Here is a 26,974-nt window from a genome sequence, read left to right as displayed (position 1 = left end):
TTATTTATTTATGATAGTCACAGAGAGAGAGAGAGAGAGAGAGAGAGAGAGAGAGAGGCAGAGACACAGGCGGAGGGAGAAGCAGGCTCCATGCACCGGGAGCCTGATGTGGGATTCGATCCCGGGTCTCCAGGATCGCGCCCTGGGCCAAAGGCAGGCGCCAAACCGCTGCGCCACACAGGGATCCCTCAATTTCTGTACATATCTTGTTGCAAAACCGTATCAGCCTGCTCATGAGCTCCAGTCCAGGGACCGATCTTGGTTCAGCCTGTTCTAGAATGTGTAGTGGCAGAAGGAGTAACTTCTCAACCAGTTAAGAACTGCTTGCTAGTTAGTAACATCCACATGGCCAAATCCAAAGGTCTATTTGATCTGTGTCTTCCATTTGACTCTCTGCAACATCTGATACTGTTGATTACTCCATTTTTTGAGATTCTGCTCCCTTTACTTTCAGGACAATATGCTTTTCTGTTATGCTTTGATGTTTCATATGAAGAATCAGATTCCTTTCTTTCTCTAGCCAAATGTTACCATCCTTTGCTCACAAACATTTACTATGGTGGTGATTATCAAACCCATCAGCAGGCAGACAGCTGGTACTAAATGGGAACAAACTTTGTGCTAGGACCTGTGCTAGACGCTGGGGAGCCAGTCTGAGAAGATACACCAACCGTATACTTGCTGGTGTGTCTGTCTCTCTTGTGTGCTCTCCACTCTGCTCCACCTGTGTTGCCCCATGTCTCATCACTGTTTATCTGAGCAATTGCAATAGCTTCCCATCCTTGTACCTGCCACCAGTCTCACAATCCGGATAACCATCCCCATGGACCATCTTTTCAAAGTGAATATCTGATCATATACTTGTCTTTTGAAAAATCAGTTACCCCTTGCCTTTGCCAAGACCTTCACATACTTTAACTTAAAATATGACCCAAACAATATGGTTCAAATCTGCCTCCTGGCAATGTTTCCAAAACACCATGACCTTTCATGATTTGTGCCTTTGAACCATTTGGGCCCCTGGCAAGAAAGCCTTACATCCTTTCTCCTTCTGTAACTCCTATTCATTCTTAAAGTCTAAGTCTAACTATTACTTACTCTACAGTGCTGTTCCAATTTCCCAAGACAAAAGGGGACATGTATTTTTCTTGATTCACATAGTGTTCTGTACAGATCCCCTCCTTTATCCTGATTTTTTGCACCACACTTGAACATTCAGATGGTCTTTGATTTCCTCAAGGACGATGTTATTCAGTATTTCCTGTTTCTTTTTTGTTTTGTTTTTAAAAGTTTTTATTTATTCACTCATGAGAGACACACACAGAGAGAGGCAGAGACACAGGCAGAGGGAGAAGCAGGCTCCATGTAGGGAGCCCTACGTGGACTTGATCCGGGGACTCAAGGGTCACGCCCTATGCCAAAGGCTGGCGCTCAACCGCTGAGCCAGCCAGGCATCCCTATTTCCTGTTTCTTATAGAACAATGCCTGACATACAGTAAGTGCCCAGCATACATTTGTCCCTCAAAAATACTAGAATGCTTCTAACCGCAGAAAATTCTTTTTTTAATTATTCAGGCAAAATAGTCATGCACAAAATTGTTAGTGAAATAGTTTTTATTCAAGAGTTCAGTTTAGGTCTCCAGCTTAATTTCTAGGTATTCATGGCTTTGTGCTTTATGTCTCGGCTACCTGCACACATCAGTTGGTTTTATCCCTCTGTGCTTCTGCTCACTGCTGCCTTGGCCTAAAGCTTCCTTTGCGGTGCCAGATGCCTTCATCATCTGTCCAATGTCCATGCATCCATCAACATGTGGTTTAGGCTTTTATGTCCCTGAAAGTTTCACAGCACGTGAGATTAAGCTAGATGCCTCTCTTTTCTGTTCCCAGAACATTTATTACATAATTCTCTCAGCATACATTGATACTGTATGTGTGAGTGTGTGTGTGTGTGTGTCCCTCTCTCTCTGACTTCCCAATTAGTATTTGCAAATATGTTAACTTGGTTGGTCATGCCATTTCAAGAATTTACAATAGTACTTTACATATAATACAAAATGAACAAGTGTTTATCAGTGAGAGTGGAACTAAATCTCCAACATGGCTCCACTTTTACAAGAATCCGTATTTAGATCAGATAAATATTGGGATATTATAACCACCCCATCTTGGACTATAGAGGAGAGGAAGACAATATCTGTTAAGTACAGTAAAGGTAGAACCGTGGTTCCCAGACTTTTCCTAGCTACGCTGTATTTAGACAGAGTTAAGGAATTTGTTAACTTCTCCTTTCAATATGAATAAACTTTCATAATCAAATTCAATAGGGAGAAAGGTGCTTGTTTTAATGTAATTCCAGTAGATAGTATAATTTTAAAATAAAATGGTCTAACTGGACAGCCCCGGTGGTTTAGCACCCCCTGCAGCCTGGGGTGTGATCCAGGAGACCCGGGATGGAGTCCCACGAAGGGCTCCCTGCATGGAACCTGCTTCTCCCTTTGCCTCTCTGCCTCTCTCTCTCTAAATAAATAAATAAATAAAATCTTTAAAAAATAGTCTGACTTAAGCATAGGTATTAGAAAGAGACACAAGCTACAAAAATAACAAAAAGAATACACAAATAGCTTTTTAAAATAAAGATTTATGTATTTTAGAGAGAGAAAGAAAGAGAGGGAGAGCTGTGGGAGGGAGAGTCAGAGGAAAAGGGAGAGAGAGAATCTCTCTTTTTAAAAGATTTTATTTATTTATTCATGAGAGACACAGAGAGAGGCACAAACATAGGCAGAGAGAGAAGCAGGCTTCCTGCAAGGAGCCTGATGCAGGACTCGATCCCAGGACCCCAGGACACTTAATCGACTGAGCCACCCAGGTGCCCCTTGATAAGTTGATTGTAGATTTTGGATACTAACTCTTTATGAGAATGTCATTCGTAAATATCTTCTTCCATTTCATAGGTTGCCTTTTAGTTTTGTTGATTTCTTTTGCTGTGCAAAAGCTTTTTATCTTAATGAGGTCCCGATAATTCATTTTTGCTTTTGTTTCCCTTGCCTCTGGAGACCTTGTCCAGTAAGAAGTTGCTGTGGCCAAGGTCAAAGAGGTTGCTGCTTTTGTTCTTCTCCAGGATTTTGTTGATTTCCTGCCTCACACTTAGGTCTTTCATCCATTTTGAATTTATTTTTGGATGGTGTAATATACAGAGTGATCCAGTTTCATTCTTTTGCATGTAGCTGTCCAGTCTTCCCAACACCCTTTGGTGAAGAGACGGTCTTTTTCCCCACTAAATATTCTTCCCTGCTTTGTTGAAGATCAGTTGACCATAGAGTCGTGGGTCTATTTATGGATTTTCTATTCTGTTCTACTGATCTGTGTGTCTGTTTTTGTGTCAGTACCATACTGTCTTGATGACTAGAGCTTTGTAATAGAGTTTGAAGTCTGGAATCATGATGCTTCCAGTTTTGCTTTTCTTTTTCAAGATTTGGCTTTTTGGGGTCTTTCATGGTTCCATACAAATTTTAGGATAGTTTGTTTTAGTTCTGTGAAAAATGCTGGTGGCATTTTGATAGGGATTGCATTAAATGTGTAGATTGCTTTGGGTAGTACCAAAGTGTTTCAATTATAATGGGACTGTCTCTCTTAGTTACCTAAACCCCTCGGTAGTATCTGGCATGCTATTCTTGAGGGGAAATGTTCTTTTTTTCTTCTGACACTAGGACTTTTATATATTATTGTGATTTCCAGAGCTGATGACAGCACCTCCACAATGGTAAAATTCATACATTTTCAATGAATTACATTAATAAGCTATTTTCATTGTTAGGGCTCCTAGTACTAATATTTTGTTACTATTTTTATCATGAAATTATTTATTTATCGACTGTAAGTACCTTCTAAATATAATATCTACACCACCATCATGAAAGCAGGCATCATGTATTATTTATGCTGACTTAAAAGTTGTAAATATAGAAGCATTATTGATCATTTCAAATGGCTTACCTATTCTTCATAACACTGTGTGTTACTGAAGTAACCTCATTGAATAATCATCAATTACAGAAGAAAATACACTAACCCCAGAAAAACTATAAAAAGATTTCATTCACCTAAGCCCTTTCTGTGGTCCTTTTCATTTTTGGATGACTCCACAAAAGTTAACTCCAATTAGAAGATCACCATAAAAGGGACAAGACAAATGAGTCAGATGATAACTCCAATAGGCAATCTTACTTTATATCTTAAATTTTTTTCCCCAAAGCAAAAGCTAAATAGAATACCATTTCTCTTGTAAATGATATCCATGGTAAATTCTTCACAATGGTTTTCTAGTGTGATCAGAGAATGCTCTTAATGGATGTATTTCAGAGCCTTCATTTCATCAAATTTGAGGATAAATTTTTTCAGTCTTATAGTCCATCAACCACATTTATTGAAAATTGACTTTGTGTTTATTGCTTTTTAGGCATTGCATTATTAATGCAAAGCTGTTTACTCAAGTGGAGGAACCAGTTATGAGGTTCTTCATGCAAAAACAACAATCTGTGGAGCAGACATGGCAGGTGTCTACTGATGAAAATATTCTAGTCTTCCTAAAGACTAAAAGCGAGACTTTCTTTTCAAAGTCATCATCCACAAGAAAGAAGGATTTTAGGTAAATGGATGGATGGATGGATAGGCTGACAGATAGCTTACACAGACAGAAAAAAAGAGACATGTCAATAGTTGGCAATAGCACAAGTTCTATGGATCTCAGCTCTACTATCTATGCAACTCTCTGGAATGAATCATTGAAATGACTTGCATAGGTGATGAGGTTATATTGACATAATTTACAGGGTTTACTCATAGAAGTCACTTTTATTAAAGCAGAAAGATAGGAAATCACATCTTCTTTGTTTAAATGGCATCAAGATGGACCAGTGAAAACACAGAAGTCATTTCTACGTTTGTCTTCATGATAGTTGAGGCAGATAACCTATTAACATCTCTTTATGCAGGCCTTTGGCTGTGTGCTTTACAGTGTGTGACAAGCTGGCATCTGTGTTTCCAGTCACAAATGGGTATATACAAGGGAAGGCAGGTGGTGTTTTAATAAAGGGGCAATGCTAAAAAATAGTCTAGATTATTTCTTTCCAGGCTACTACATTATCAAAATTTGCTTTTATCTTCATTTGAGAGCTTTGTCTTCCATGACTCCTTGATATCATTCAGCACCATATGGGGCATGGAAAGTGAATGGTTAGCAAATCACAAACAGCAGTAAATCTGATAACTAATGAGAGTAGCTCAGGAACTTGATCATATCTGCACAGATGAAGAGAATCAGAGAGGAGCAATGGGAAAGTCTTTCCAAAAAGACTTGAATCTTTTTCATTAAAATGGTTTTAAATCCACTCCTGACCACACACATAGCCCAGAGCTTAAGAAACAGTATGCTATCAATAACTTTAGAAACCCCTGTATATTCCTCCTTTACAATATTTCCAAACTTAACCTCCAAAGGTAATGACCATCTGATGTTTGTGTTTATAATTCAAAAACATTTTCTTACATTACAACATTTTTATTTCTAAATACTATATTGCTTTCACATTATTTGAATTTTATATACATTATATGTATTTATTGGTGATTTTTTTTTCTCTCAAAATGAGGTCTCTGTGTTTCTTCATGAGTGTGGCTATAGTTCACCTATTTTCAATGCCTCATAAATTCATGGTGTAAAGAGATCATGATATATGAAGATGGGACATCTGTGATCTTTTTACTTTTCATGTTATTGCAAACAATGCTGCTATTAATGTTCTTTTACCTATCTACCTGTACACATATGTTATACCTACTTGTTTCATTCCAGGGGTAGAATGCAGTTTTAGTGCATGCATTTTTTCAATGATACAGGTATTTTCAAATGGTTATCCAAACTGAACATGCCAATGTATACTTCTATCAATAAAGTACGCAAGTTACCAAAACTCCTTATTTTGTCAATACCTGGCAGTCTCAAAAAGAGTCATTCAAAGAGAAAATGAATCCTGCCTAACTGACCACAGATATTCACTCCAGAATCATTTAACACTTCTAAGAACCAGATCTCCAGTTACAGTCACTTAAAATTAACTAGCTCCATTCCATGTCTAGAAGAAGACAAGGCTTTTATCTATAAGATGGCAAGATAAATTAAAAACATAATTGTGTTGATACCTACAAATTATTCTTCCATTTTTCTGGTAAGAAAATTCCCTATAATATCATGTCAAAACATTTGTGTCAAATGGCTGTGTTTTGCCAAAGAGATAAATTTCCCAGTCAAAACAACTAATTAGAAGCTATTAATGACATCTTCTCCAAGATTTAAGAAGCCACTGGAAGAGAAAAGGAAACTGAAAGAAAAAAGTATTCTTCAAACCAAGATGCAGGAGATAACCCAGTTTGTTGATCTATATTTGGGAATATTGCCTTGAATTCCTTACCTCTTCTGCAATCATTTCACCAACTCTAAATCACTCAAGTAACAGACCACAGAAAGGCTTCAGATTTATGAAAGGCTTAAACCTCCAACACCATTCTTGCTTCTCCTCTTCATATATTTAGCCCTTGTAATATTTTATTCTTAATACAAAAAATAGTTTGGGTGCTGAAAATTGTCAGCACACAGATAATCCTAGTAGATCTATTTCTGGTTTAGTCAGCTACAGACCATCTGGTAATCATTAAGTGAAAAAGTTCATTGGTAAAAATACTTAAATCCCTGAGTCATAAATTATTTTAAGCCATATATCTCTATCTATATATATATATCTCTCTCTTTTTCTCTCTCTGCTTATCTTTCTACTAGAAGGTGGTGCCCAGATTTGGTGGTGCATGGGATTTATGATTTGAGTAGATTAGGATTCATGAAACTCAGGCCAGACAAGCCAATATCTGCATAGAATAGTCAACATTCCGTGGTTAAATGACCACAAACTACATCACAAACCCACAGCAGTTGCTCAGCAAATGAATATTGACCATGCAAGGATCAGGAGAAGCATGATCTCAGTGTTACAGAGTACATCCCTCATCATGTCCAGAAAAAAAATTAGAAGTCATAGTCTATTGGTGGTTGCTCCATGATGTCAACCTCCACGTCAGGACGATTAGTTGGTTATATTTTGATCTGCAAAGACCGCAGACTGAGATAGTCAGGGAATGATAACTGCCCATCTCTGGTGAGTTGTTAATGCCACATTCTGAGAATCAGCAAGCAGCCTCCTCTGAGGCTTTTTAGATACTTCGCCAGAAAATACTCTCTTATTGCACCAGAATGTCCCCAGGCCAAAATATATGCACTAAACATTATTCACATTCAGCCAGAATTAAAGTAAACAATCAAGGATGATGCATATATCAATCCATGCTTTGAATTTCTTACCTTGTGTGTTTTAAAAGCTGGTTGTGTGTTTCATTCTTCAAGAAAAGCAAAGGCTTCAATTTGAAGCTTCTGTAACTAAAGTTATATCTTTTTTTTTTTAACAAAATAACTGCTCAAGAATATGTGGGATACATATTTATTTCTTGTACTTACCTATATTTTACAGACTTTCCCAAGTGATCATATTTCCTCTTGCTATTCCACCTGGCTAATTCCTTATTAATCCACTTTTGGGACTCTAGTTCCTTTCGTATCTAGAACATTGTTGATTTTCAATTTAAAAAAAATCATTGTTTTTGATTCATATGCCCTTTATATTATTAAGTCCCATGTGATTATCCTTTCTAGAGCTTTCTTGAGAATAGTCTTTCCATACGCTCACATAAACTCGGTAGGAACAGGTAATTTAAAAGTGGATTGCTATGAAATTTACAAATAGTGCCATGGAGAAATATTTTTTTAAGGGTATACACAGTCTTTATGTCAAGATATAAATATTGAGGATATCAAAGAGGAGAAAAAAGAAACATGGCGGGATGGTACCAGTTGTTATGATAAATATGTGGCTCTGTGCCACATCCCTGTACTAAGAAAGCAGTTTTTGGCATTAATCTTTGTACAAATATGACCTTTTGGAGTGACATAATACCAGATTTCTGTTATGCATTGTTTTTAGAGTAATCATCTTTCAGTTTATTTGTTGGACTGATCTCATAAATGGGCAGGCCCATCTCATAAGAACAGTTCATTGTCAAGGAAGAATTTAAACAAAGGCAAATATCTTGTACACAGGAAATAGTCAATGTTTAACGAAAGCAATGGAGTAAGACCCCTTGTGTTAAAGATTTAGAGATGTCCTCAAGGAAAGACATGATGTGTATTAGTGATTTATCTTACTTATAAACCCAGTGCACTGCATGGCATTGAATTACAAAGCTAATGGATGACAAAAGGAATTCTCCACCAGAATCTATACTGTGTATTCCTTATTCCTCTCTAATCCAGTTCTACAGGTATTAGCAAACGGTTCTTCCTCCACTACTAAGGAATTTGCCTACTGTTACAAGAGTGATAAAGGAGAAGAAATGCCAAGAGCTGGTGTTCTGAACTGCAGCTTGTCTCTACTTGCAGACTTTGTGAAGACTATCACTTGGTGACTTCCTAGAGGATTATAACCTCCGGCTGGACTGTTTCATGACTATTTATCATTCTTAAAACTCTGATCACAAGTGCCAAGCAGTCATGGTTACAAGACACCTGTTTCCACACCATTCCTGATAAAAGCTTCTCTGCTATATTGCTGATACATATTGACATTATGTTCCAAACATGGAATGGATTGAAATCTTGTCTTCTCTCACACAAAGCAAGAAAAAGAAGAAAAAAAAACAGGATTAAACTTTGCCATTTATCTGACTTCTCTAAGAGAAAGGAGCATTGTAAGGGAGAACTTTCACCTTGATTTTTTAAAAACAGTTGTTTTGTAAACAGAGCAAAAGAGGAAGACCAATTAGAAAGACAGCAGATTTTCAATTACCTTGGAAACTCGGTTTGCAACTTCTCTGCCCACGGTGAGCCCCTGGACAAAAGTCCGGGCAGCGATGAAGGCACGGGTGACCTGAATTTTCAGTTTCCGGGGTACATCTCCAAATGGCTTCAGCTGGTCTGTGTATTTGCTCACACATTCCAGGTAGTCCTCGCTGAAGTGATATTGTGGGTTTATCAGCTGAAACATCCGTTCCAGGAGCCGAGCCCAGAAGTCATTGAGCATCTCCTCCAGATTTACATTGCCCCCGGTATAATATCTTTTTAGCTCCGTGAAAAGGTCCTGGAACACTTCTGAATTCTGCATGTACAGCATTCCGTAGGTCCGTACAAACATATCATTCAGTGACTTTTCCGCATTCTCCAGGAGCTCTCGGAAAAATTCTGCAAATAAAACAAGAAAACAGTCATAAATTGGTGAGATCTAGAATGCCCAACACATGTACTTAACTTAGAAACAACTCTTTCTAAAGATTCTCTTCATACGAATATTTATCCTGTGATTAAGGCATCAATGAGCCAGTGATGATATTTTACATAAGATTTGCCCTACATCTATGAACTTCTATGAGTCAAAGAAAACAGAAGACCACATGATCTCCACTTGAAAGAATATCTGCTAACATTAGGAGTATACTATTTATTTTTTTAAGATTTTATTTATTTATTCATGAGAGACACACACAGAGAGAGGCAGAGACACAGGCAGAGGGAAAAGCAGGCTCCACGCAAAGAGCCTGATGTGGGACTCGATCTCGGATCTCCAGGATCATGCCTTGGGCCGAAGGCAAGTGCTAAACTCCTGAGCCACCCAGGCTGCCCAGGAGTATACCATTTACTACTACTCCAATGTCGCTGGATTCTTTTATCACTTACTGCTAAACTTTAGAAAATCTTAATTTAAGAAACTCAAATCAAAATATGTTGCAAAGTATTTTCCTTAACATAATAACAAATGCATACCGATAAAAACTTTTGCTCCAGCCTATTTACAAATCTATTTGTAACACCAAATTCAATTAAATTGCTGTTATTTGGAATAGTTCATAAATGGGATATTTAAATTAATGTAATATTTTGGACTCTTTGTAGTTGCTATATATAGCAATCAATTATCAGTGTTCAGAGATTCATAATGCAATTAAATTCACTTAATACCAAAGCTCTAATGAACATAATTTAGTTTGCCATAATGAATCAGAAAGTTATGAAGTACTTTGCATTATCATTATAAATATAAACTATCATTTTATAGAATTTGAATAAAATATAGGCAATTGGGTTTTCTGCTTAAGAAGTTCTAAATGAAAAAGAGTACACCAAGAAATGAACTCTGCTATCCTGCAACAGAACTTGAATGTTAGTGGGCTCACTTACAGGATGCAAGAAATTAAAATTAATGTCACTGGGTAATGTTAGCCAGTTTGGGCCTCATATTAGGTTCCCCTCAGACATACTTCATGTGTGTACCTAAGGACACCCACCCATCCGCACAAATAAGCCTCAGTAGAGTAAGCTCAAGTTTTATCCGTTTGGAGAATGTGATTTGGGGGGAAGAAAAGGCTAAGAAGTGGTAATGCCTCTGAGTTAATGAATCCAAGTTCCCAACATCAGAAGGATTCGGCTTTACCTCTCATATTTCTCTTTGTTCTCTGATACCATATCCCCTTTCAGCTAATGCAAGGACAAAGCAAGTCCAGGACACTTCAAGGAATCAAAGTAGGAAAACAAAAACAAACAATTTCTTTTTTTCTGGAACCTTGGAGGGTTTTCTCCTGAGATACAGAAGGAAAAAGCCATGAATCTCTCTATAGCTTCCTTGGAAGTTACACCTCATTTCTGCTTTATCAGAAGACCTTGATTTAGTTACTTCAATTCTGAATAATAGAACACTGAACCACTCTTCTGATCATTAAATGTTGCCTGTAATAATAATGATTATTTTATAGTAGTTTTCAAATAAAACCAAAGCATCAAACCTTAAAAAGGACTGTAGTCACATGTTTACCTTCTTACTATAAAAGAATATACTTTCCTAATCATAGAAATTCTGTTGCTACAATGGCAGCAATAAGTGAGGGATTTCCTAAGTCATGGTTTATTAACCTAATGTGATCTTGTACAAATCACTCCATATTTTTCATCTTAATTTTTCCCAAATGTAAAATCAGGCTAAACATTACTAAACCTCCCTAATCGTCAAGGATTCAGTATGTAAAATCAGTATTGATGCAAATAGGGTAAATTTTTCAAAAATTTCAAAGAATTAATCAAAATACTTATTTATGCTATATGTCTATGTTATTTAGTATTTTATGTAATCAAGAACACTTTAGAACTTTTTAGAAATACTAGTTACCTAGTTTGTCCTAACATGGAAATATTAAATGATCGATATTAATACTAAAGTATAAAAATACCATATTATAACCTTTCATTCCTGCAACCAAGAATGAAAATAGCTTGGCCTTGTTGATAGAGGAGCAGGGTGAAAGGTGTTAAAGATTGTGAACAAAACTAAAAAAGAATGGAAAACTCACTGAATTGAAAAATACTAATATAATGAGACTGGAAAGTGGATTCTAATCATGAGCTCAGGACAGCCTATTCATTTATCTTCCTTTTGAGGTCAATTATTTTGTTGGACTCAGGAATTAAAGCTTAATTTATTGAATACAGAGTACTGCCTTCAGCAATGAATAGTTAGTAATCAATAGTGTGGTCTGGATTTTCAAAGAGCTTTAAAAAAAAGTAAAAAAAATCTTCTGATTCTCATTGCTCTGCAAAGATAGGAAGTATAAATGCTTCTCTATGAGGATGAAATTTTTATTTTTTTGCTTTTTCTGGAAGTAGCATTCTTTAGGCTTACCCCCCCTAATACAGGGAACATGAAATATTGGCCTTATGCCTGCTTCAAGGCTGAATGGTTAAAAACAGACTGCTTACTTACTGTGTCTTGTGGTTTGCTTCTGTATGCCTAAATTATTATTCATAATTGAATAATGAAACCAAGTTCTCATATTTCAATAAACAGGGCTCAAGAAACATTTCATTAGAATTCTAAATTTAAAATCTGTCTAAGGGTATGTCATTGTCTAAAAAGTTTGCTATTAGCTTCACTGGTCCTCAAAAGTCAAGTTATTATTCCTTGTTCAAAATCATTATATGGCTTAGTGATCTCATAGTCAAAGTTAATATTTGGTATTGAAAGATGCTAATGTATCAGGCAATTATGACAAATGTTGCTACCTTAAGGTACATTGATCTTAGATCTTATGAAAGATGGGGATCCAAGGTACTGAGGCAAAACTAATGTCCTCCAAAGATAAGCACACACATTTCATTTTTAGCCTGCCCATAGACTTAGACTTCCACCTTTTGAAGGTTGACTCTGTGAATGAAGTATTTTATGCTTGGATGAAAATTGTTTCTCAGCAAACCAAACAAGATTGGAGATTTGGAAGACAGTTACCGGACCCACTTTGCTGATGAAGTATTATGCCCAAATAGCACAGAGAATGAAATTGAAGAGCAATGTAGGGAGAAAAATGATCTCAATCCAATCTTTGTTTAATCAGTGAGGGCAAACCTCACACTGGGTAAAGCCTTCAGTCAACAAAAATTTTCATCTGCAAGAAACAGTTTGGAAGGAAAAAAAATGTTTTTGATTTTTTTTTCTCTTTCCCATTCACAAAATATACATCAAAGGTTGTTGCTTAGGGCTCAGTCATGCTTCATAGATGCACAAAAGCACTTTTCCCAGCCAGCATTAGCCTCTGGAAGGATTTTATTCATCTAGAGGGGAGATCTGGATGCAGACAGCTGTTTGCTGCGGGGCAGATTGCTTCAAGTGGGGGAACAATCTTGTAGATAAAAACCATCACTGTTGCAAAGGCAAAAAAGAAAGTCTGCAAGCCGCCTGATCACTTGGAGAGGCCTCTTAAGGGGTAAAAATCAACTCCTAGGAGCCAAAAGTTGCCCTAAGGATATCCAAGAAAGGCTTCAAATGAAGCCTCCAGATGAATGGGATCAAAATAGAAGGGTAGCACAGGGCCTAAGGGAGGTGCCAGCAAGAGGGGGATGGCAGACAAGAGGCTCTCCAGGAATCTGAAGCCTTGAGAAACTGCAAAAGGTTTGCCCAGTCAAGCTGGAAATGTCTCGTTAATACTACTACAGGCGGGCTGTGCGTGGAGACTGGGTTAAGGGCTGTACAGCATTTACCTAGAAATTGTACCATTTTCCTACTCTCCTGCTTTCCAAAACACTTCTCATTGAAAGCCTGTTTAAATGAGCACTTCACGATGGTGGTGTACATTCATGTGATCACAAAAAACCAACGAGTGTGAGAAGCTTTGGTCAGTGGAGATTGCATCTATACTTGGCAACTGCCAGGGGAAGCAGGTATCATACATTTGCTTCTTTAAACCCATATATTCATGTTGAATGTATTTCTCTCCTCATCTCTTTCTTTCTACCCTCCCCTTCCCAAAAGCATGTTAAATCAGTTCAGTCAACCTAGCATCCAAGTTCTGGTTAAGGAAAGACCCAGAGGAGATGTCATGGAGGGTAAAATGGTTCAGAAAGCTGATGGACAGTAAGGGTTATGATTCACAGGCCCAATAAGGCTATGCCCCTGCTTCTCCCCCTCAGTGTCTTTCTAAAGGACAAGTCAACAGAGGTGTCCTTCCTCATTCTGCATACACCTAGCAGTGTTCAGGCACATCTTACAAGAGGATTTCCCCTTTCAAAAGTCTCCTTGCTTACATAATAACCAGATATGACCATCAAGAAAATGCTGACTTAATGAGGAGCATTCATGGAGGAAGAACCACAGTGCCATTTACTCTCTTCTATATTAGACTTTGGGGGTGAGAACACATGGTCCCTGAATGGCCTATCTCTTCCCACTCTCCAGAGAGGATACCTTACGAGAAGTAAGCACTGGTATTGCTCAAGGAGTCATGGCCACATGAAGTGTCATCCTTGGCAAGTTGTAGCCTATGTGGCCTGGACAGTTGGATGTAGTCCTCTATATCAGGGGTCTCAGCCTTAGCATTGCTGAGATTGTGAGCTGGACAATCTTTGTGTTGTGGGTCTGTCTTGTGCACTGCAGGATATTAAATAGCATCCCTGGCCTCCATCTATTCACTGCCAACAGCACATCCTTCCTGCAGTGTTGACAACCAAACACATTTCCAGATGTTACCAAACATCCCTTGGGGAGACAAAACCACTCTTAATTAACCTACAGAGTGTTACCCTCCTACTGATAAATTCTAAAGGCCTAAAAACAGGATATCCAGACATTCAGAGAAAGTACCAGGACATTTACAGAGAGAGCCATGCCATTTCTTTTCAAGATAAATTTGAGAAACTGTGCTTTCAGTTAAAGGAGCTGAAATACACATTATATTTGTGGGTAAAATTGTTGGCAGCCAATATTACCATTTCTGTGTATGGTGCCTGTTTTGTGGCAGGGTCTTAGAAGGCAGTGACTTGTGAGTGAATAAATAGATGGAGGAATGTGACTATCCAGTGAAATGCACCTTGACTCTATCTGGTCTGGGGCCCTCTTAGATAATGATAACTTCATAGACCCACTTTAGAGGGAGAGAGATGCTACAGCCCATTGTAGAGCAGGACTTAACAGATAAGGCATCCTGACATCCGCTAAACTCTTGTAGGTAATAGACACATAAACATTCAAAACCTCCCATGCTCCAAGTTCCTGTACATCTATACCTAGAAGGCCTCATGGCCCCTGTCCAAAAATATGTTCATTATCAAGACTGCCTTACCAGACCCTCACTTCCTTTCTGATGCAGTTCTGTCTGTCTCGATCCATGCTTTACTTCATTACAGCCTCTTCTGCTGCTGGCCCTGCTGGGCCTTGACCCCATAGCCTGTGATCTCACCAAGCTGACTGCATTCATGTTCACTTGCATACTTCTCCTAGGCAATGCCTTGCATTCTATGTTTGAATTAACTCCCAAGCCACTTTTGAATCTATAATAGATACCCTATTATATTGTCTTAGCAGTTTTTCCTAAATATCAATTGTGCTTTTCTTTAAGTAATGGATACCCTCAGTATACATTTTTAAAAATTATGAGGTTGAAATTACATAAAATGATTTTCAAAATAACAATTTATTTTAAAAAGAGCCTATTAGGAGACAATGTTGCTGTAAGCAAAATTCTTTTATTATTTATGACTTCTTTATCTCTTAATTCATACTTTCTCTTGCTGTGTGTGCATGTGTATGTTTCTATAGATTAAATTTATTATATCATAATAAGCATTATGATTTGTTCAGTCACTTCAACCCAGGAATTAATAGGCTATATAATTTCAAAGTGATTCTAATAATAGAATCTACATCTTTCCTGTTTGAGGGATTATATTGCCAAATTTCTGTCACTTCTATAAGAGCTCCCCATCCCCAACACAAACTGTTTTAAAATGCAATCGATAAAGGTAACATAATATCTTCATTATTTCCACTTGCTTCTGTTACAGTTTTGGAGGAAAGTCAAGATATCGAACCTTAAATGAAGAGGACAAATGGATTTGAAACAATCAAATTACCATCATGATCATTTCAAACATAGGTAGAGATATGTCCTAAAGAGTTACCTGATGTTAATGAGCATCATGCACAATGTAAAATACGGTTTTATGGGCTTTACATACACTTTATGCAAATTTGGTATTAGTGTATCTAAATTTTGCAGATGAGGAAACTAAGACTCAGAAATAAGCAAGTTGCCCTACATCAGTCCACTAGTATGCAACCCAGAGCTCCAAACCATTAGCAGAAAGGATGAACTGTAAGAAAGAATGGGGTGGGGTGGCTTTGTAGTTTATTATAAGTCAAACTTTCACTCTGTGATCTGAATAATTACTGGAAAACATAATAAGGGGACCCCTGGGGCCCAGTGGTTTAGCGCCGCCTTCAGCCCAGGGCATGATCCTGGAGTCCCGGGATCGAGTCCCACGTTGGGCTCCCTGCATGTAGCCTGCTTCTTCCTCTGCCTGTGTCTCTGCCTCTTTCTCTCTCTCTCTCTCTCTCCTCTCTCTCTCTCTCTCTCTCTCTCTCTGTCAATCATGAATAAATAAATAAAATCTTAAAAAAAAAAGAAAACATAATAAACTCAAAAGACACTGGGTAAAACTATACATAAACATAAATTGCAAAATGCATTCTAAAGTCAAATCTAAATCATGTCACACAATTTTCATGTGTGACTACTTTTTCCACTAATACTAATTAGTTCATGTAGATAACTGAGACTGGAAGGCATACATCCTTCAGGTTGATAAATCTTCCTCAAAGGGGTGGCTTCCATTAGAAGAAAACCAGTAATAGATTCTGGGATTATAGCTACAGTGCACAGGACATAGAAAGGCATATAAAAGGAGGCTAAAATTATTTGATTATATATGTGCCTCATTTTTGATATATGCACACATATATTGTATATGTTATTTTATAATGTGTGAACATTATCAACAAGCATATACATCCATGAACACATTAACCTATATATTTAAATGCTTGAATAAAACCAAATAAAATGCCAATGTTAAAAAAGAAGAATTAGCAGCAGAGAGCTTATGTGGTTCAAAATACTCCAAATATTTAATATCCGTGCCTTTACAGAAAAATTTGCCAATCCCTGGCATGAAGGGTCAAAATTGTAAGTGAAATGTTTGGAGATAAATAAGTTCAACATAATGTATCATGCCTTTAATTTATTGTAGGCAGGAAGACAATTTAATTATTAGTCTGTTATCTCTAAGTAGTAGAATAAAAGTTCCTTTTCTCCACTATTTTTATTTTTTATGTTAAAATTTGCAGCCCATTCTTCTCTTTATATTTCCTTGCAAAGTAACTAAAATCCAAAAGTAAATTCTTAAATCACTTAAATGATTTAGACAATTGAAGTGACTTTAGTGATTTTTAAAGTAGATGCCCCTAAATTTTCTTTAATGTTGTGGTTTAATGAGCCCCTGGAGATTTTCATGAGGAGAAAATCCCACAGTAAACCTGGCATATAAAATAGACAGTATGAAATGAAAAAGGGAAAGAAAAAAAATAACACCTATAAAATTATAAAGAAAATTTCATAGTTTTTAAACTTTCTCTTTATTGTAATTAATAAAAATAAAAATTTTAAATCTCCTTTAGCATTTTACAAGGCCCTATAATAAAACGCTCACCATAAATCTAGAAGAATTATTCAGAAAATAATAAATATATCTACTGTCAAAAAATATTATAATACATAATTTAAAAATTGCTCGCTATGTGAATCCAAAGGTTATTTTTATTATATTACTCCCATTGTGTGTTAGAAACTCTTATAAATTAGATCTTAAATAAGTGGAAACATAAGGGGTCTGGAGAACTACTCCTAACTAATCAATCAAGGAAACCAGGAATAGAACAATGCCTTTTTAAATGCATTATTCAGGTCAATTGGACATCATCACTTTATATTTTTCTAATGCATCTAATCTAATCAACTAGATTTTTCCATGAAGAAAATTTTAGTGAAAAGTCATTATGAGTGTTTATTAAAAATAATCAATGTCTTGCAAAATCCTTCAATTTAAAACCGTTAAGTCACCTGAAGAGAACAAATTCCTTTGTAGATCCAGGGGTGTAATTCAGTTTCAAAAGGAAAGTTCCCTGGAAGCAGCACCTATGTAATTGGCTGATACAGGGAGATTTGAAGCAATAAGGCAGTTTACAGAAATTGTTGGCTTGAACACACATTTCCCAAGGTTAAACTTTTTTTTTTCTCCTATATTTAGTGATCCTTTACACATTAGTTTGATAAATGTTTCATTTCTTGGTAGGTTATTTTTCCAGAAGATGTCTTTTAAAGTGAGAAAGACTGATTAGGCCATTTATGTTCACAAGGTGGTATAGATAAACTATTAATTCCGAGAATCATGAATTAAATTTGAAATCTGCTGACGGTTGCTGCCAAGTGCAAACAACTGTTTTGAGCCTGCAGACGGTGTTTCCATCTCACTCTAAGCAGTGCATATGAAATTAAAAGCTGAGATGCTTTCTGAGTTCACTTTCATCATTGCACAGCTCCTTAGTCTTGGCCTACAGACAACACTTTTAGGCCTGGCCCACAACCCATTTTTCGTTCAGGGATGATATGACCCACAATGTGTTTAACTCATGAGGCACCAAAATTATAGATTTTAAAATCATTTCCAACATTTTGTTTGACTTAACTGAAAAAAAGGATTTTTTTTTTAGGTTTCCAAATTTGGATAATATATTTTTCCATTCACAATCTCAGTTGTTTGTCCAGCTCCCTTTACTTCTTCACCCACCACCTCCTTGTGCCAGGGGTGGAAAAACATCTGCTAATACCAAAACACCAGGGGAGGACTCTGGGAAGTGGGGCCAAAACGAATGCATAAGTGAAAAGTCAGTGATAAGGACTTGGAGTTATTGCAACAAGAGATTGTGTCAGTGCTTAAGGAGAGTAAGGAAGAACAGCCAAATGACATCGACTTCTCTTCTTCATAAAATTAATTGGTTCTCACCAATTGCCCATTAAAACCACTTAAAAGAATCTTGAGGGCCAAATTGCATTCCAGACTAAATTAAATCATAATCCCTGGGAATGAGATCCTGGGAATGAGATCCAGGTATCAGGATATCTTTAAGTTTCCCCATTGATCTCAAGGTGCAGCTCTTTCTATTCTCCAATACTTTATTTTTGTCAATGCCGTGGTAGTGGATACATGGGCAGGGAAGAAGGAATAATGATATTACACATCAGTCCTGGTTCTCCCCTTCCTTCACGTTTGTTCCCTCTTCTCCTATCTCACATTGGTAGACAACTGATGTTCTGGTCTCCAGAAGAAAGCAGATCATTGGTCAAAATGTGGAAAGTATGTGAGGGGCAGTAGCCGAGGTCTTGGGGATAAGAGTGTGCCAGTTTTTTCACCTCTTCCTTGTATCTCTTTTTTCTTTTCCAGCACCTACCACTCCCTTCCCAGGCACCCTCTGCCTTCCTCGACAATAGCACAAAGAGCTTACTCCATGATGAACGAGGAAAGATGTTGCCTGGGAAGAGAAAGGAAGCGAGTCTGGTAACACCTGATCTAATTAAAGCCAAAGGGAGAGGGAATGCTTACCAAAGTAACTAGGGGCTGGGTAGATAACGCAGACAACAGAAGGCAAAAGTGGAGTGTATTGGGAAATGCTGAGTTGTAAAAGCACAGTTAATTATAAAATTTGTAATGAAAAAAATTAAATTTGTAATGAAACTATTATAGCCTAATTTAATGTTAAATTGTTAAGTTATATCATTTTGGGTTCATCAAAAACCTGCGTTGCTGAAAAGATATGAAAAGTCTCGGAATAACAAGTTTACTATACTCAAGAGACATCTAAATTAAAATGAAAGCAAGAGTCAGTACCAAGTATGAGTTTTAAAAGAAGAAATTGAAAAATAATATATTAATATATTCTGCTATATGCCACCTTTGTTTTTGAGTTGTCTTTAATTACATATATTTTGTACAAGAAGAATCTTAACTACTTTAATATCTATTACTGAAGTATGTATGTATATATGTATGTATTTTGAGAGAATCTTTTGAGAGGGAGTGGGGCTTGATCCCACGACCCCGAGATCATAACCTGAGCCAAAATCAAGAGTTGGATGCTTAACTGACTGAGCCACCTAGAAGGCCCAATTTACTTATTTTTTAAAAGAAAAAGTGAAATTTAGAATGTTTCAGTAGAAAAGAACACTAATAAAAGGAAATAGTTCAATTCCAAAGATAAGGTCAAAGATTTGTGTACAAAAACATTCCTCTTATCTTATTATTGATGATAGCAGAAAAGGGAAATAATTTAAAAATCCTCAAGGAAGGACATATTCAAAATGTAAAATATTATGTTATATATAAAGTTATGTTTTTAAAATATTTAAAAGCTAACACTTACCAAACACTAAGTTAGTTACTATTCCAAGGACTTCTCATATGTTAACTAATTTAATCGTATCAGTATCCCTGTGAGATAGTGATTATTATCATCTGAATTTTACATTTGAGGAAATAGAGGTGCAGAAAGCTGAGTATCTTTGAAGGTACAGAGCTAACAGGTGATGTAGCTGGGATTGCAAACCCAGACAATCTGGCTTCAGGAGAATACCTATAGTTTCTATGAGGAGTGAAGCTTATACAATTTAGAGACCCTCTTTAACAGATGTGTGAGATACAAAATTACAAATACAAAATTAGGTATAGTATTTTGAAAAATTCTATTTAAGTGAAGACTCTTAAAACATAAACATTACCAGATTTACAGCAAATATACTTTCAGTAGAAGACATGATGATGGAAAAAGCTGAGATAGAAAATGATATGAAAATATATATCCAATACAATCCCAATTTTGTTAAAAGATATATGTATACACAAATAAGAACACACATATAAAAATAGTTTACAATGGGCAAAATGTTATGTTTTTGTATTTTCTTCTTTCTACACTGCTTACTTTTCTAAAGTTTCTACAGTGACTATAAATCACTTTCATAATTAAAATATAGGTATTATTTTAACATAAAAAGATCTTTTAAACACATAAATGCTCATTGGTGATGGTGGAAAGAATCTATTTAAAAATATAAACCAAAAAATAATAAAAATATAGAATGAAATTATTATATCTAATAAACCTACAAAAGGAAGTCCAAGAATTAAGACAAAAAAAAAAAAAAAGGCTGGAGAGGACAGAAAACAAATAAGAAATTTACTAAAAAATTACAAAATTCATAAACAAATTAACAGAGATAGAATTTGAGTCTCTTGACTCTATATCTAGTATATTCATGCTGGTTAGTAAGAAGGACTTAATTAACTAAAAGAGAAAGAGAGGGAGAGTAGTCTCAGACACAGCATGCTGGCTGTAAAATAATGGTCCAGTAAGGTTAGGCAGTTATTCACTGATAATAACATTTTTAGTATTCAAATGAATATTTTTTAAAATATAGATAATTTTGTCTATTTCTAGATGGGGAAAGGATTTCTCAGACTGATGTAATCAGTAACCAATAAAATTCCATTGTCCATTATCAGAGCTTCTCGGATAACACTTAAAGGTGCACTGCTTCCCCAAGTCATGTGTTAGGAATCATTTTATTTCTTAAATTTGTCAAGAGGTAATTAACATCAGCCCCACTTAGACATCATAGATGTTTAATTCAAAGGTAATTATCCACTTCGATGAGAAAATAAATAATAGATATCCCAGTATAGGTACATAGTAAGACATTATTATCTAAGGTATAAATGCAAATGAATTAATTTAATATTGATCTAAATTTGCTTAACAGTGATAAGCTTTACTTTGCCATTTAACAGGTTCTTCCTAAAGAAAAAAATATTGAATTCATTAATCTCATGCTATTTGATGCCAATTTTACTTTCATAACATCAATCAGTTGAAATGCAACAAATGAAAACAATCATTATTAAAGACATCATAAAGTATCAATTTGTGAATGACAATATCTTTTGCGAAACTGTACAATGATGAATATGTGCATCTTATTTCGCACAGTGCTAAAATCAAATTTCACAGTCCTTATCCAGGATAAGCAACATGCTTACTTTGATCCATTGGCATATTTTAAGTTTACAAGTAACTTTCATATTATTTATATTTCAACTCCTATATTATATAGGTCACACATAAAAGTACTCAAAAGAAGATATTCAGTTGAGTAATCTTTAAGAATTTTTATTCATCCCACAAGCTTATTATTTTAGACTTTATTGGATGTTTTATAACATGTGTTTGTTGTTATTAGCCATATGTTATACAGTGGTATGATACAATTCTTATTTTTATTCTGATGTATGTCATAAAATCTTCCCCAAAGCAATTAGCAATGGTTTTCAATAAGGTATCTATCTACATATCAGAAATTGGTAATTTCTATAAAGTGTAGTCTTAAAAAAGCTCTGCTTTTTGCAGACTTAAAGGGCTCTGCAAAGCTTCTCCAACATGGCAGTCTTTTGTGTTTGGTTTGGTTTGGTTTTAAATACCCTGACCTAGGAATATGTGGCTTATGTTGTAAATGTGACCCTCTCTGCCTATTTCCCCTTTCCTTTTTGAACTGCTGATGGTAATGAATCTTCTTCCTCCAGCTCCAACTGCTGCATTCAGTTATCACCAAGAGCAGACACCAACCAGCACTCTAATCTTGTTCTGATGGATGGAATACTAACCTTTCACAAGATTAGAGACACAAGGTGCTCTAGAGATAATAAAATTCAAATAGGTTTATTTCAAAGGGCAACCCAATCTCGCTTTTGTTCATGGGTCACTTGGCAGATCATTTGCCCATGTAGTTTTTGTGTCTTTCCAAGCTAGGTTCTGGTTCAGTCTGCCAAATATGTCAAATTAAGTGGGCCCCAAAAGCCAGTTCCAAGATAGAAACAGAAAAAGTTGAGTATAACATTATTTCAGCATATGTGACAAAAACTCTATTGGCCAATAATTCTAATTCACTTACATTATACCTAATATACTAGAAAGATAAATCAAGACTGACCATGCTGACAATATCAATGACTTAGTATAACCGCCAGCATTGTGATTCTGGAGCATAAATTCTAAAAGATTATTCAGAGATTTCCATTTCAAATAAATGCCTACTGGAACTTGAAATCAAGAGTTAAACATATGGTGCTTTTTGAATAATATTATGTAGATGTCTGTTAAAGATTTTCTTAGAAATAAAAGTCAAGGAATATTAATCAACAAAATAAATAAAAAATAAGAACTGCATACATATGAAGAAAAAGACAGGACTAAAATCTCCCTCTAAGAGCAATGAGTAACCCTTACAAAAGCTTCAAGTATTTCTCCTGTCCATGATCTTCTCATTATTTAAATTTACCTCTGCCATGGATAAACTTGTAGTGACCTCCTAATGAGAAATTAAGTAAGGAAACCAAAGAGCATTTCATGTTAAGATGCTCCTAAAATATATTACTCACCTATATGGATAACATTAGCACATTACCATGGAAGGTAAAATATTCAAATTTAAATAACATTGATAATTTTAAACCCCTGCACATGACACTGATAATACATAGTGTGTACTCACTTTTAAAATTAATTTTCATTCTTAAATGACATATTTTGCAAAGTAGTACAAAAGTTTTATTCATTTAAAAGTTTTACAGATAAATTTATATAAAGCAAGAAAGCTAAAATTTTACCTATATATTGAAATTATAAAAAATTCTTAAAAATGTAAATGTTGTTTCATTATAAGAAAACTCTGTGATTACTATTATTTTTAATACCACACAAAACCATTTTCCCTGAAATATTTTTCAATCAATCATAACTATTGTTACTGTGATTGACTAATTAAATAAGGCTTTTGGAATGAAACAATTAGAATAAATTGTATATTTAAAATAAAATATTTAGCTAGGATGTTTGCTCTTTTATTTCAATAATGCTGCTGAAGAATATTTCAAACAAGGTCTTATTAAAAATAAATCTGAGAATACCTTCTCCACAGAGGTTATGCAAAATTAGACAATGTTAATTCTATTATTTTAAAGATGTTTCCTTTTAAAAATTTTTAGAATGATCACTGCATATTTTTTCATTTATTTAGTAATATGAAATTGATCATGTTAACATTGTTATTTTGTACTGAGACACAGAAACCACTAAGCTAGACTGGACATGTATCATGCCATAGTTAAAAAGACTGTTGTCTATGTTTAGAAGGGCATCTGGGTGGCTCAGTCAGTTAAGCATCTGCCTTCAGCTAGAGAAAAATAATGTTCGTCTCTTATACACCTAGATAGATTTTAAATGGATACTAAGGATCGTGATTATTATTAGCAATTTTTTTTTTGTTCTTGAGAAAGTACAAAAAATAGCTGACAGTTATATAGTGTTTCCCATGTGCCAGACGCTCTCATAATTACATAGTATATATCATGTGATCTTCATAACATCCTATGAGAAAGTACTGTGAATATTGCCATTTTCTAGATGAAACACCAAGAGTAATTGGCATATGATTATGTTCCTGACTTCTGGCAAAAGCAAGAGAAATATGATTCCCAGTAATTGCTATCAATGTGGTTTTTTTTTTTTTTTTTTTTGAAGATTTTACTTATTTATTGAGAGGGAGAGAGAACACAAGCGGAGGGGGGGAGGGGCAAAGAGAGAAGCAGACTCCCCACTGAGCAGGAAACCCAGCGTGGGGCTCAATCCCAGGACCTGAGATCATGACCTGAGCTGAAGGCAGACATATAACTGACTGAGCCACCCAGGCACACCTCTTATGAAGTATTTTTATTGAGGCCAAAAAATTATTTGGTGGCAGACACAGATGAAATGCATTAATTGTTGCATGATATCTTTGATCAAAAAAGATAACTTAGTGGAAAATTAACCATATTCTTGTAAAAAAATTGTGTATCCCTTATTTTCTTTTGAGCTAATCAACTATACTCCTTCTATAATTGGGTATACACACAGCTTTATTGCCATATCTCTCTATTTATAGTCATTCAGTGACTAAAGCTTCAAAGTAACACCCCTTCACTGAATGGATAAAAAGACTTCACCTTTTCAGTAATCAAATGACAGTGTTGATATATGATGGTGACAAGATTAGCTCAAATGAGCCCTATATCTTTCCCTTTCAACAGGTAGTGTGTGGTCTGGGGCAGAGATGCAACAAACAAAAGAAGCAGAGCAAGTAATTGATACTAATGCAAACAGCTTCATTTTCGTGTTTTATATTTATGGGATTTCATTTTTTTCCCCTCTTGGACACTATTTTTTTTTAGCACTAAACATTATTCCTTCCCAATTAGAATACAATTCTAATTTGTTAAAAGTCATTTTGGATTCTCTATCTTCTATTCAGACAGTTTGGCAAAGATATTCGAAAAAGCTGACTTTGTTTCAAACCACTGAATATGTTTTACATTCTTTCATGAATCCATTCATTAAAAAAAAAATTAAACTACAATCAAAACTGTGAAAGACTTCTAAATAACCACAAATTTGTTCATGTACTATTTATTCACCAATCCTAAGAACATTTTGCCAATAGTTCAATATCTATCTGATAATTATTTCACCTAACCCATTTTTTTAAGATTTTATTTATTTATTCATGAGAGACACACACAGAGAGGCAGAGACACAGGCAGAGGGAGAAGCAGGCTCTCTGTGAGAAGCCTGATGTGGGACTGGATCCGGATGCCAGGATCACACCCTGAGCCAAAGGCAGACGCTCAACCGCTGAGTCACCCAGATGTCCCCAAGCCATTTTTTTGTAAGTTTGTCAATGATCTTTCCACGTGAAATAGAATTGATAATTGTGCAATGGGTTAAACTGGGCTGTGACCAGTGGGTCTTCCATTCTATAGATTCTGTCACTTTGTCAAAGAAGGTAATTAGTTTTGTTTGGCATGGTTTGTTTTTGAGAAATCCATGTTACCTGCTACTTTGTTGTACTCTGGATGCTTGCAAATTGTTTGCAGAATAAATTGCTCCTGACTTTTTCCAAAATGGACCTTAACCTTACAAGTAATTAATTCCCAGATATTTACTTCGTTTTCCCTTCCTACAATCACCTGCTATGATTGTCCTTTCCCTGGTTCTCTGGAGCTGTGCCAGTCAGCCATAAATCTGCAAATTCACTTAAATGAAATGAATACAAGGCAATCTGATGTTGCATTTGATTTGGTATTAAATGCTACACAGTTGTTGATGTCAAAGTCAAATTCATAAATCTTCAGAGCTCAGGGAATGAGGAAGCATTTCTTCTGAATTGGTTTGAATATGACCATCCAGTCAATTTCAGATATACAAAGACAGAAACAACATTAGACTGTTTGGTTTTAAACCCTTCTTCTTATCATAAGTATATAAAACTATACATTTGTATGAAAATGAGATGAATAAAAAAAGGTAAATCTGGGCTTTTGTTATATATCTTGCTATGGTATTTTTCAGATCCAGGCATTAGCTAATGTTTTCCTCAAGAGCAAAATACTTAACGAAACTTAATATTGCATATTTGACTTTAGATTTGAGCATTAATTCTGAATTTCTTTGTTTTAAGAGGTTGAATCCGATCTATCACATTCTTTAATGTCCTTTCTGTGCGTGTATTTTAATTGTAGATCATGCCCTAAAAGGTAGCACAGTAACAATTTATCAATTAATTTTAGTCCTCCCATGAGGAAAGTCATCTCTTATCTGAATTTCAAAGCCAGGCTTGATGTCAATGGAACAATTGATGTCCAAAAACAAAAACAACTAAAAGACAGAAGCAAAAACAAAAACAACCCAAAACAAAAATACAAAACAATGGGCACACTTGAAGAAAAACAGAAACAATCTGAAAACCAGGACTGACAATATTCCAAGTAAGTTTCAAGTTATTATAGGCTTGTACCTCTATTATTCCTTGTGGGTCTGTGTGGAAATCCAGGGGCAACTTACAACACAAAAGGGGAGGGGTGCTCCATTTAATTTAGGAAAATGATAGAAAGGTGGCCAGATGAAAATATAGAGTAACTAACTCAAAGAGGCTTTCAAGAATCTAGTCCAAAGCTGATTTAAAAAAAAAAAAAAAAAAAAAGTTATTTTTCTCTTTTTTTAAGACAAAAATAGACAGGTCCTGTGAGTGCCAGCTGAGCCTAAACAGGGACTGAATTTACTTATGTCTGATTAAAACCCTGGTGGGCCACTTGCCAGAGGTGATAAGCTCAGGGAAGGAGGCACAGCTATCTTCAAGAACAGTTTCATGGAGGGGTGTCTGGGAAAAGCCAGGAATTTGGAGGCCAAAGAGTATTTATGTTGAGGTTGGCCTCAGGGAAGAGATCTGAGGTTAAGGAAGAAAAGGGTATCTAAGGGGAAGCTGAGAAGCTCTTTCCTTCTAGGAGACTGTGAGACTCACTTGGGCC

General features: G+C 35.7%; 1 protein-coding gene across 4 annotated transcripts in view; it reads right to left on the bottom strand.

Annotated features, from left to right (window-relative positions):
• Positions 1-26,974, bottom strand: part of GPC6 (glypican 6) — a 1,081,176-nt gene that overhangs the window by 524,586 nt on the left and 529,616 nt on the right. For all 4 annotated transcript variants that reach the window (XR_012002024.1, XR_012002025.1, XM_072760856.1 and 1 more), the window contains exon 3: positions 8,946-9,337. Coding sequence is in view for 2 of the 4 variants with exons in the window: in XM_072760856.1 (XP_072616957.1) it covers positions 8,946-9,337 (392 nt within the window). In the remaining 2 variants the exon portion in view is untranslated. The remainder of the gene's footprint in view (positions 1-8,945; positions 9,338-26,974) is intronic.

The sequence above is a fragment of the Vulpes vulpes genome, chromosome 6 (assembly GCF_048418805.1).
Source record: "Vulpes vulpes isolate BD-2025 chromosome 6, VulVul3, whole genome shotgun sequence".
Taxonomy (NCBI): domain Eukaryota; kingdom Metazoa; phylum Chordata; class Mammalia; order Carnivora; family Canidae; genus Vulpes; species Vulpes vulpes.
This window is presented reverse-complemented; position numbering and strand designations above follow the sequence as displayed.